The 12843-nt window shown below is 40.8% G+C and overlaps 1 protein-coding gene across 1 annotated transcript in view; it reads left to right on the plus strand.

Moving 5' to 3' along the window:
* The first annotated feature begins 108 nt into the window (after positions 1-108).
* LOC121279399 (exostosin-1-like) overlaps positions 109-12843 on the plus strand; it is a 187477-nt gene continuing 174742 nt past the window's right edge. Inside the window, exon 1 of the mRNA XM_041190618.1 lies at positions 109-1845. Coding sequence (XP_041046552.1) covers positions 890-1845 — 956 coding nt within the window. The 5' untranslated portion in view covers positions 109-889. The remainder of the gene's footprint in view (positions 1846-12843) is intronic.

A 12843-nucleotide genomic window follows, 5' to 3' on the forward strand; every position in this document is an offset into this window, starting at 1 on the left:
TCTCCAAGATTCTCACTTCCCATGAATGGGCTTTCCCCAGGCTCCGCCCACTCGCGCTCCTATTGGACCCCCGGGGGAGCGTGAGGAAGTGACGCAGCCCAATGGCACTTCAGCTGGGGAATGAGAGAGCATCTGTGTCTCTGTGTGTGTGTCCGGGCTGGGGGAGGGGGCCTGGAGTCAGAATGAAGAGCGGGTCCAGGCAACGGTGCTGGGGCAGCTCACACGCAGCGTTCGGCGCCCTCGGAAGGAATCAACCGTCGCGATAACGGTGCGTAGCGCACACTCTTCTTCCCCCCCCCCCCTCCAATCCATCCATCTATCTATCCACCCACCTACCTCCACGCCCGCGAAGACACGAACAACGGATCCGCTTTTCTTTCGGATGAAAAAAAAGCGGTGCCTTCATTACTCTAAAATCTGTGCGGTGCCGTCCCACAGGCGGTGCATTGGCAGAGGGACTGCTGCGGGCGCGAGCGCTAGAGTTGGAAAGCCGGAGCAAGAGTGGAGGCGCGCGGACAGAGGGGATAGAACGCGACGGGATTCTAGAACGCGCCGGTCCCGCATTCAGTCCCCGGCGCGCGGTCTGTTGCTGGGCGGAGAAGGAGGAGGAGGAGGCGGCGGTGGCTGCTGCTGCTGCATCTTTAAATGCCACACAGTAACCGTAGCAGTCGTGGTGGGGGGAGCTAGTTATTAAAAATCGCCCACATGCGCTGGAATAACAGGATCTGGGAAAAGAAGAAGAAGAAGGTGTTGAAGTTTTTTCAGTCGGTGTGCAGCTCTGTGGCTGGGGGAAGATGGCGGACTGGAGGTGATCGGCGAGGCTCGGGCTCGAATTTAGTCTCTTCTCCCGGTTCTCCTCCCGTGCGGCGAGCCTTCTGCGGCCGGACACATGCAGGCCAAAAAGCGCTACCTCCTGCTCTCAGCCGGCGCCGGTCTCTTGTTGCTCATCTACCTGGCGGGAGTGCGCTTCGGGCAGCTGTCTTCAGCCAGGAGGCAGAACCGGCGGTGGGCTGCGGACGATGGCTCCCCGCCGGCTTCCGATCGCTGGCCCGAGTGGTCCAATTCATTGCAGAGTTTCTCCGCCGGGGACCAGCTCGAGAATGAGGAGTTCAGTCAGCGCGGCTCTCCCCGGCACAAGAGGGAGATTAACACCAGTGTTTACAAGGGCAAGAAATGCCGCATGGACTCTTGCTTCGACTTTTCTCTGTGCCACAGGAATGGTTTCAAAGTCTACGTCTACCCTCAGCAGAAAGGAGAGAAAATGTCCGAAAGTTACCAAAACATCCTGGCAGCCATCGAGAACTCCAAGTTTTATACCTCGGATCCGAGACAGGCTTGTCTCTTCGTGCTAAGTTTGGACACTTTAGATCGGGATCAGCTTTCGCCTCAGTACGTACATAACCTAAAAAGTAAAGTTCAGAGCCTTTACTTGTGGAACAATGGCAGGAACCATTTGATTTTTAATCTTTATTCGGGGACCTGGCCCGATTACACAGAGGACCTGGGCTTCGATATCGGCCAGGCGATGTTAGCCAAAGCCAGCATCAGTACTGAAAACTTTAGGAGCAATTTTGACGTTTCCATACCGCTCTTTTCGAAAGAGCACCCAAGGACCGGAGGAGAGAAGGGATACATGCTTTTCAATAACATCCCTCCCCTAAGAAAGTACTTGCTAGTATTTAAAGGGAAAAGATATTTGACTGGCATAGGCTCTGATACCAGGAATGCCTTATATCATGTCCACAATGCAGAGGATATTGTCCTCTTAACGACCTGTAAACATGGAAAAGACTGGCAGAAACATAAGGACGCCCGCTGTGACAAAGACAACGATGAATATGAAAGGTAAATGTTAGCTTTAGAAAAATGTTTTTCCCCCTATGAGAACGGTAGGTATGGGTTTAGAAGCTGAATGATGGAGAGACAGTGCATTTTTTTCCAGGGTGGGGGGGGCGCTCATCACCTTTTCTACTTGTTGGTTGAGGAATGGTGTGGAAATGTGCTGGTTCAACAGCAGGAAAAGGTGAGTCCAAACAAAAACAAATGTATTGTGTGCCCTACAGGAGCAAGATTTCCCTTCCTTCAGGTGGTGGGTTTAATTGATATGACATGGATTTTTAGCTTTAGCTTGATGTTTCGAAAGGCATGTGGCATCATGAAACATTGATGTCACTCAGTTGCCTGGTTCCTTGCATGGATGAATGGGCCAAGTATTCAGAAATAATCAGTTTCTTCCAGGAGAGTGTATAATCTATAGCACAAAGCACCATGCATAATCTTATGTGAATTCTAATTTTCAAATTTGAGATTTTGAAAATGGAGCACATGCAGCACTTAAATTTCTATTTGATCTGCCTGCCATTGTTTTAAAAAAAAATCAATCTATACAAGTTTTTCCACCCTCCTGGCAGTGATTTCATTTTTTTTGCTAACCTGTTTGGTTTTGTAATGACCTTTACCAGAATTATTTTTATCATGCCCTCAGAACTGATTTTTTTTTTCCACTCACAGAGCAATTAAACAAGGTAAAACAAAAACAGAATTACCTGGAAAAACTCAGCAGGTCTGGCAGCATCGGCGGAGAAGAAAAGAGTTGACGTTTCGAGTCCTCATGACCCTTCGACAGAACCAGTCATGAGGACTCGAAACGTCAACTCTTTTCTTCTCCGCCGATGCTGCCAGACCTGCTGAGTTTTTCCAGGTAATTCTGTTTTTGTTCTGGATTTCCAGCATCCGCAGTTTTTTTGTTTTTATCTTTAATTAAACAAGGTAGTTCGATTTGGAATCTGGTTTGTGAGTGAAGTCTCTACAGAAACATTGTAATTTATGGAAGTTGTAATATCATGAGTTTTAAAAGATAATATTTTGTAAATGTTAACAGTTTTGTAGATTTTTTTGCTTGAGATGTCAAGTTATTTTGTGATATAGTAGAATTACATTAATAATATTGTTCTATCCTTGTAAGTGAAATATTGTGTTTCCTGAAGCTCTTGGCTTTATACTTTCCTGTAGTTGTGGAGCTTTTATTGATTGTAAGTTAGCCAAGAGGTGTCAGGAATTCCTTCCATTGCATTCTAGCTGTTACCAAGTCCATACAAAGTGATTTTATTCCTGAAGAAATGCTGGAAATTTGCTTCTAAATAACTTACATGTCCATAAATAATTGCTCAAATGTGTCCCATTTTTTCTATCTACACTTTAAAAAGACTCTAATTGGAACATACAGTGCATAGTCTTTTATAAGACTAATGCTTTTGCCTTAACATCAAATTTGCATGTTGCAAAGTGTTAATGGGCAATTTCTTTAGTACTGTGAAGTTGGATGCTATAGGTTTGGCTGGAGTTTTGCTGTTCTATTTTGTGTATAGTTTTGTTTTCTTTGTTGCCATGGAAATGCTAACCTCTCGCAAGCAGTAAGTTGGAAGCGTTCTGCTCCTAAACATTTCACAATACTTATTCAGATTTGCAGAAAATGATTTATATCAAGGATTGAAGGGTTAAACATTTCAGGTCTTGTGCAATGAGTGAGTGGTTAATGGAATAAGATCTGCAATCTGTTTGACCTTTTATTGCCTCGTTTTAATTTTGCATTTGTAATATTTATGATTGACTGCTATAATGCAGTCATGACACATGGCAGTATATAACCAATTTGCTGAAGTTGTAAAAGTGCAAAAGGTTTTTGCTGAGTATGTGCTAAATTTCTGAATTAATGTCCAAATGCTGACAGGTGAACAGCAGTGAATGCTGTCTGCTCCTCCTTGTATGATCCCATTATGAGCTCTCAGGCCCATTAACAGATTAGATACCACAACTAATATTTCAGTATGGCACTTTTAAAAATTAACCCCTGATGTAACTTCATGAATTTAGGCTGTAACAAAGCTTTAGTGCATTAACATCTAAATCGTTTTTAACTTGATTTCATATGCATTAATACCAGCTTCCCAATCCCTGCTGTTCCCAAGAAATGAGTGTGCGCACATTGTCTTGGAATATTTTGTATATTTAAATTATTTTACAGTTCATTCTAGCCATGCTGAACCAGAGTTGGTCTAATTTTTGCCTACCTTTGGACAGCAGTAAATGAACTTTTGTGATTCTTGCAATTTGGGAACTAATTTTGGAAACAGGTCTGTATCCAAATGTATGCTATAATTTCAGGTTCTCTTAAGCTGAATTCTCTCATGCATATAAACCATATTCACAATGTCAAGACCACCCCTTTATGTAGCTGAGGTGTACATACTAACAAGGTTCCAAGTTTGATCCATGATTTTGGTCCTTAGTCTGTGCTGGATGTCAGGCTGAGTTTGGCCAGCGATCCTATTCCTGATTTCTATCTAGAGGCTGCGGGTGGAAGTTTGCACCAGTGGATGTCAGATGAGGACAGTGCATGTATGAATGTCTAATGAGGACAGGATTAATTTAGCTCTGGATTTTCCCCATGTGGTCAAATAGCTTCTCAGTGTTTAATGTCGAAGCTCACACGTGATGATTATGTGGGCCAAGTACCAGAGGGTGACTGGTGCCTGTGGATCCATATAGCAGCAGGGAGAAGCAAGGCGAAAAGTAAAGTAGTGAGCTGGGAAAGAGATTGCTCTGAAATATAAATGTCAGATTTGACTCACTAGCATTTTTGGCACGGAGTCAGAAGGTTGAGAGTTCAAGCTCCACTCCAGAGACTTGAGCATGTAATGTAGCTGGCACTTCAGTGCGACACTTGGGGAACGTTGTACTGTCAGGCGTGATATTTTTTATTAAAACATTAAAAAGAGGACCCTGTCTGCTTTCTCAAGTGGATGTAAATGATCCCATGACACATATCAAACAAAAGCAGTGGAATTATTCCAGTGTCACTAAAATCCATTATCTGGTCATTTGTGTCATTGCTGTTTGTGGAACCTTGCTGTGCATAAAGTAACTACCATGCTCCTTGCATTGTAAAGTGACTACCCCTTCAAATGTACTTCATTGACTGTGAAACACTTTAGAATATGTTGATGTTGCTATAAGTGTTTTCAGAAAATGCAATGAACTTGCATTTATATATGTGGAGGAGGGGGCTCTACAATAGATACCATAAAACAGGGGACTCTGAAATTGTTGAGTTCCTAGTTACATGGCATGCATAGCAGATGCTGAGTTGAGATTAGGTATTTCTCACATAGCGGTATAAATATAGGAATGGTTCAATCTGGTATAATGACATTGACAAAGGCCTGGATGTAAATTCCCTTACTTGTATGCTCTGTCAGGGGCTGAATTCATATAAGGAAAATACATTTAGTGCATTATTTTACTACTTTCAGGAGGCTATTTATTTTTATTGGTGCTTCTGGAAATAAAAAAAGAACGGTGGGGGCAAATAAGATTTTACCCATAATAGCTATGCATGGATAATTACAGTGTTGGCCACTTCATTGTGATGTAAATATTACTTCCTTGCCAGAATGCATAAATTCCTTTGTGACAAACTGTAATCCTTCAATTGTATGGTGTTAGTGGTTCATTTATGGCAGTTTCTCACTTATACATAAGCACAATAACATGGGCCGTGTAGCCAATAAAAGGGTCGCTGTACGGTTCAATAATTATCCTGTGTACATTTTAATAAGAATGTGTTTATCTGACAGATACTCTGCAACTGATACAAACTTGCAGCTGGAATTGAGCTGGTTGATAAAAGTTTGAGGACTGCACAGGCTGGGTAATTTAATGACCTTTAGTCTGTGGCATAGGAAAATGTAACTTCCAGTTTTTACGTACAATATGCACTTGTGGGAGCCCAGAGATTTCATATGAAGCTTTGCTGTGGAAAGAAGCTGTGCACTCATTGCAAATTGTTTGTGTGTGTGTGTATGTGTGATGTCAGTTGTAGCAATAGTAGAGGGATTAAATATTGCCTGGGTTTGTTCATGAAATTGATTTATTTTTAGATAAATACCTAATAATTAGCCTTCTCCAAAGGATTGGAAATGGAGATTTAGATCACAATTGTAGGAACTAACTGTGAGAGACTTTCCTAATACTGCATTTATATCTTCAGCTCACCAGACTCTCATGGAGTATTGGCTCTCACCAGACAGTCGCCCCATTTATACTGCCTAACTTAAACTGTCGAAGGGAAAGCATTGCATGTGTGGTTACATATGCACAATGCTCTCTAACCAGCAGTCGAGATTTAAATGTTTGGAGAGCAAAGGCTGTAATGTCTGCATTCTCTATGCATTTGTAAGGCATACAGGACTTCACTGCTACATTTTTTGTTGGATCCTGACTCGATGTATACTGCAAGTTTAACATGGTTTTAAAGTGGAAACTGTTTCAAATGACTTCAGTTTCAGTTGAAAAACCCCTTTAAGAAAATGGTGGAACTGTCTTCTTTTGTGATAAACTTGATTATTTGCAATCCCCACCCCTAATTGTCAGAAATTTGTTTGTAAAAGTGTAGTATGTATCTTGTCTCAAATACTTTTCTTTTTACAAAGGAAAAAGTGGGCTGCCCCTTCCTTTGAAGAAAGTACTGACAGTTTTTGCCAGCTCTGCCTTTTTGCATGGTGTTTTGCTTTCTTTCTAGAAGCAGGTTGCCAGATGCCAACCAAACAAGAGATTTTTGAATGAGCCTTGATATGAAGCCAAATTCGATCAGTAGTTGTGTTGTGTGTTGGTAAATGACTTCTAAAATGTATTTACTGTCAAACTTGGGAGCCACTGTAATATCTGAGACTGTATGTCCTGAAATTGCATTGGAACAATATATTGTACATGTGAAACTGGTATGAAATTATTATAAAGTGAAATGAGTACACCAAAATCAAATATTCCTGTCTGGAATTAGTTTGATCCTAAGTAACCATTCTCCATACATGCAAACTTTTTTATTGTGCGGTCCGTTTTATTTAAGTTCACTTTAAGTCGTCATAGTTTATTTCATAAAAATGTGAAACAAAGATTTCTTATCTATTTAAAATGTTCTTGAAGTCTGAACTACTTGGAAAGGGTTGCTTGAATAAACCTTTGAACATGAGTATTCAAGTTGTCCAATGGTAAAACTTTGTTCCTGATGAGACAAAATGTATTCAAATCGATTGAAAGCAAAAAATATTGACGCTAGTCATTAGTTTACACACAGCAAATGGAATATGTGATGTTACAGTTCTATCGACACCAGTGATTCTAAAATTTCTATTGAAATATGTTGAATGCTCCTTGAGAAATGGTTTATACTATGCATGGTATTGTTGTGGTGTGATCAGTTAATTTGATAATTTTGGTGTAAAGGAGATCATGTTAGTGTTGGGTAAACTTTTTCTGTTTCTTGAAAAATTCTGATGCCTACATCCCTAAATGGATGGAGGAATTAATTTTGATTTTATTGGTACTGCCCATTACCCATGAACTGAAAGCACCCTTAATACATGCAAGAAAGTTGACTTCTGTGTGCGCAGTGCACCCTTTGATTTATTTTAATTACTTGAACATTGAAATTTGATTTATTGGAAGTCTATATTTTATGCTATTAAAGATCTTCCATCTGCATACGTTTCCTGTCACCTTATTTTAACTTATTATGTCCATATTTATAATGGGAACTGCCTTTGTAAATTGCCACACTCTAGCTGCACCCTGTTTTGCAGTGCCTCCATTGGCAGGAAGGTGCAAATACAGTGTGATCATTTACATGGAATCCGTCTATTATAAATGTGGGCTTAGTTCTATTTCTGTAATAAATTTCTAAGCTCTAAGCGTCTAATTTTAAAATAGTGGTTGAATTATGTCTGTGTGACTTGGCCCATTACTCCACCATCCATTAATTAGGCTTCACTAGAAGGCTGTACTTTGGTCTTGTGGACAAGACCACATGATTAGGCTAGTACACTATAAAGATACCCATAAGATTATGATTTGTTTTATTTTCCTCTTTTAAAATGGTCTAGAAAGATGCTCCTTTGACTGCAGTAATTGTACTGAAAGAACATAATCTTTGTTTTATTTGCACAGACTTAATAGTCAAGTTTTGTATGAGTGCAAGGTGAGAGCACATTTTCTCCCAAAAATAAAAGGCAAATACTACTCCAGTTTTGAAGTGGCAGCAATTGTTTATATAAAAAATGGAGAGGTGAGTTTTTGCATATTATAACAGTATATTCAATTTGGTGTTTATGCTTTGAAATTAAGCATTGATTAAATTGCCAGATTTCTCCAAATTTGCTGCAGTTTTTTCCAGCTGCTGTTTGGTTGTGGCTTCTCTTGCGAGTAGGTACATTAGATTCTTCTCTCATAGAAATATATTTTGAGTTCTAGACCTGCATAGGTGAACTTTTGAAATGGCTCAGTATTTTAAGTGTGTCCATAAATTTGGAACTAAGCTAATACACGATAAAAATTTTCCCCTTGTCTTTGTGATTGAACAAAATTAATATTTTCTTCACATCTAATTTTTTTTTCTTGACCTAGTTAAACGAAGGGACATTTTTGTTTAAGTGTTGGCAGCATTTGAAAAATTTAGCCTCATGTAAGAGAAAATGGGTAACTCCACAGGCGATGTTCGCAACATTTTAGTAAAATAATTTACTTTTAATCATCCTTTGTTTGACAGATTGAATGTTAACAACCTGCCAAATTTAATTAAAAGTACTGGCTGAATATAATTAAATCCATTTCATGGAAATTTGACATTTATAGGTCTTTGATGGATTATAATGAAACGTGAATCAGTTCCACTGGGTGAAGTTCAAGTAATTCACATGTTCTGCTGTCTTAATAATTCCTGGTCACGTTTAGACTGTTCTGTTTTGATTGATTAAAAGCATTCTGACATTCCCTGCTTCGCCTCCTCTTCTCCCGCTTTCATAATCAAGGTCGGTAATGAGCATATCTGGATAATTATTATTTACACAAAGCATTTAGTATTTTATTTAAATCTGATTAAATTGATCCGCCAAGTAGTTGGGCCTTTAAATAGTGTAAGTGTTAACAGACTGACTGTTACCAGCAGCCACTCTACCTTGCCACAGATCCTGTTGTCTTGCAACTGTACAATTCATATTGTTTACATAAAATTGTAATTCTTTCCCACTTTGCAGCTGCTAAGCCTTCCCATGAAGGTTTTCAAAATGGAGTCTCCTAAACTTGACTTCATCCCTTTTGTATTCTTGAACAAGATGGATAATTCATTAAGGTTTCTTGTGTGCCAGATATGTCCTGCTAATATTTTGTGGTGAATTTGACAGCAGGGAACTATTGAGACATGTGATTTGTGCATATGTAGGTGCTCAAAAGTAGTGACCATTGCTTTACTGTTACTGCGTGTATGCAATTCAGACTGTCATTTATGACTTTGTGGATCTGCTGTGAGCCTTCACTCCCTTAAGAAAAAGCTCCTAGAAGCACAGGATTTGCCTTCTATGGGTTGAATGAAATGACCACCTACACTAAACACAAAATAGCCATCAAACAGCAAGTACTGGTAGTTGGAATATTTATAATTTTATCACTGTTTGAAAATTTCGCTGCTTCTGATGTCATAGTTTGGGTCCTTTATGCTACAAAGTTGCCTTTGTCTGTCTTGGTGTCAGAAACAATTATGCATTAAAGGCAGGCAGTCAGCTACTACTCCTTTGATTTGAGAGGTGAAAAACCTGCCGATTTTATTTTGTAACCTCGTTCCAGAAAGTCAAGAGGTATCTGAATTTTAAAAAGATCATCTTTCATTTTCTACCAAACTGGGAAGTGCTTTAATTTCTCTTGACAGAGTAAGCCTGAGATCAGAAACACACCACAAGCGAGAATAAAGGAATGTTTTGGAGCATATGGATGCACCTGTATTTGATAATTATGACTGTTCTCAACTTTTGCCAAAATTGAGAATTGCATTTCGGTGCCGCTTCATGCTCCCGTCTGGATCTGGAAAAATTTATTAATTTTGCTTCCAATTTCCACCCCTCCATTTTCACATGGTCCAGCTCTGACACTTCCCTTCCCTTCCTTGACCTCTCAGTCTCAATTTCTGGTGATAGACTGTTCACCAATATTCATTACAAGCCAACCGACTCCCACAGCTACCTTGACTACAGCTCCTCACACCCCGCTTCCTGTAAGGGACTCCATCCCATTCTCTCAGTTCCTTCGCCTCCGTTGCATCTGTTCTGATGCCACTTTCAAAAACAGTTCCTCTGACGTGTCTTCCTTCTTCCTTAACCGAGGTTTTTCACCCAAGGTGGTTGACAGGGCCCTCAACCATGTCCAGCCCATCTCCTGCGCATCCGCCCTCACACCTTCCTCTCCCTCCCAGAACCATGATAGGGTCCCCCTTGTCCTCATTTATCACCCCACCAGCTTCTGCATTCAAAGGATCATCCTCCGCCAACTCCATCATGATGCCACCGCCAAACCCATCTTCCCTTCACCACCCCGGCGGCATTTCGTAGGGATTGTTCCCTCCATGACACCCTGGTCCACTCCTCCATCAGCCCCTACACCTCAACCCCCTCCCACGGCACCTTCCCATGTAACCACTGAAGATGCAACACCTGCCCCTTTACTTCTCCTCCTCACCGTCCAAGGGTCCAAACACTCCTTTCAAATGAAGCAGCCTTTCACTTGCGCTTCCCTCAATTTAATCTACTGCATTCGCTGCTCCCAGTGTAGTTTCCTCTATGTTGGAGAGACCAAACGCAGACTGGGTGACTGCTTTGGGGAACACCTTCGGATGGTCCACGAGCATGACCCAGACCTCCCTGTCGCTTGCCATTTCAACACACCACCCTGCTGTCATGCCTACATGTCCGTCCTTGGCCTGCTGCAGTGTTCCAGTGAAGCTCAGCACAAACTGGAGGAACAGCACCTCATCTTCTGACTAGGTACTTTACAGCCTTCTGGACTGAATATTGAGTTCAACAACTTTAGATCATGAACTCTCTCCTCCTTTCTGACTCCCCACAACTTTTCCAATAAGTTATATGTTTTTCTTTTCCCACCTATTTCCATATTTTTAAATGTATTTCCATCCATTGTTTTATCTGTCCCTTTTAGCCTAGTTCGATTTCCTCCCTCCCCCCCAACCCCGCTAGGGCTATCTGCCCCTTGCACGTCCTGCTTTCCAGCCTTAAAGTCCCCATTAGCACATTTCTTAGCTAATATTGCCACCGTCAACACCTCTTTGTCCTTTTGTCTATGACATCTTTTGGTAATCTCCACCCTCTATCCAGCTCTACCTGCCCCACCTCCCCTCAAACTAGCTTATATTTCACCTCTTTTCTATTTTTCTTAGTTCTGGTGAAGAGTCATTTGGACTCGAAACGTTAACTGTCAGACCTGCTGAGTTTTTCCAAGTATTTTTGTTTTTGTTTTAGATTTCCAGCATCCGCAGTCTTTTGCTTTTATCTGAGAATTGCATTTGTTAAATTATTTTGTCCACTGCTTTAATTGTCCATACTCCGTTCCTAAGCTGCGGGAGTTTCCGCTGTCCAGCTAAAGCCAGCTGGGGAAACTCCAGTGTTGAGAAACCCATGCTGCAGTAGTTTGCATAATTTTCATTTAGGATAGCTGAGCCAAATGCTGTACTTCGCTATCCGAATGCTCTGTAGCCCGCTTCTATAGGAGGGCAAATGTATGTGAAGATTTTTTCCCCCCAAAACAGTACCTTTGTAGTGGAATTGGCAGACAAGTACAATTGGCAAAGATGTGGGAGCAGGTTGCCCACCCTTGTTTGGGAGGCAGTGGTGTATGGTTGGAGGAATGCCCAGATGTAGCTTGAAATAAATCCCATCAGTTGGGATAACTGCCAAAAAAACAGTGGTGCATTATTCAAAATCTTCTGTGACCTCTTTCCAAAAGTAGGCAAATATGCAGATGATGTGTTAGGCGTGTGGTATAGATTTAATATACTCACCTAATTGAAAAGTGAAATTGTTAGCTGACTGGGAGCAGGTCAGTTGCCATCAATCTTGGGTGGTGTGGGATATGGGGAACTAGTGAAGCAGTTAATGCGAGTTTAAACGTTAGCTTCAAGTGTTTGATGTGTGTTATGATCAGTATGTTTATATTTATTTTCAGAACCTGTGTACGTTGTGCCTTCAAGTGCATGTATGCTTTATAAAATTGAAATTACAAAGATATTTTGAGTTAACAGTGCAGCAGGTACCCTCTCTATCTTTTATTGCTCCATAAAAGTACAATATCATTTTGAAAAAATTATGCTGCAAAAATGATGAGCCTGGTTAAATTACATAGAATGTACAGCACAGAAATGGGCCATTTAGTCCTCCCCAACCACCTCCCCACCCATTTTCATCTAACTGTATCAGCATAATTTTCTATTCTTTGTCCATCATGTTTATCTAGCCTTCTCCTCAAATCTATCTATGCTATTCACCTCAGCTGCTCCTTGTGGTATTGAACTCAGTGTTCTCTCTACCCTCTGGATAAAGAAGCTTTTCCTGAATTCTTTATTGGATTTATTAATGCCTATCTTATATTTATGACCTCCTAGCTTTGGTCTCCCCTAGCTTCTCAACGTTTACCCTATCAGATCACCCAGAAAGGAATCTGAAACCTGTTCAGTCTTTCTTGATAGTCACTTCCTCTCAGTTCTGGTACCTATTTAATGGTAGATGATGGATTAATAAAAATGAAAACTTGTTTGACTTGGCAGTTTAAAAAAGAAAACCTTTCCTTTTTTCAGTGCAGCTGTCACTCTTGACCTTAACAGCTGGTCATAAAAATAAAACTCTATTGATGCTGTGGTCATGGCCTAGGCACTTCAGAGCCACCAGTCAACAATCTGCTGACATTAACAAAGTGATTGATTACACAGAAGAACCAACTTTATAAATGTGC

This window comes from Carcharodon carcharias, chromosome 6 (assembly GCF_017639515.1).
Source record: "Carcharodon carcharias isolate sCarCar2 chromosome 6, sCarCar2.pri, whole genome shotgun sequence".
NCBI classification, from domain to species: domain Eukaryota; kingdom Metazoa; phylum Chordata; class Chondrichthyes; order Lamniformes; family Lamnidae; genus Carcharodon; species Carcharodon carcharias.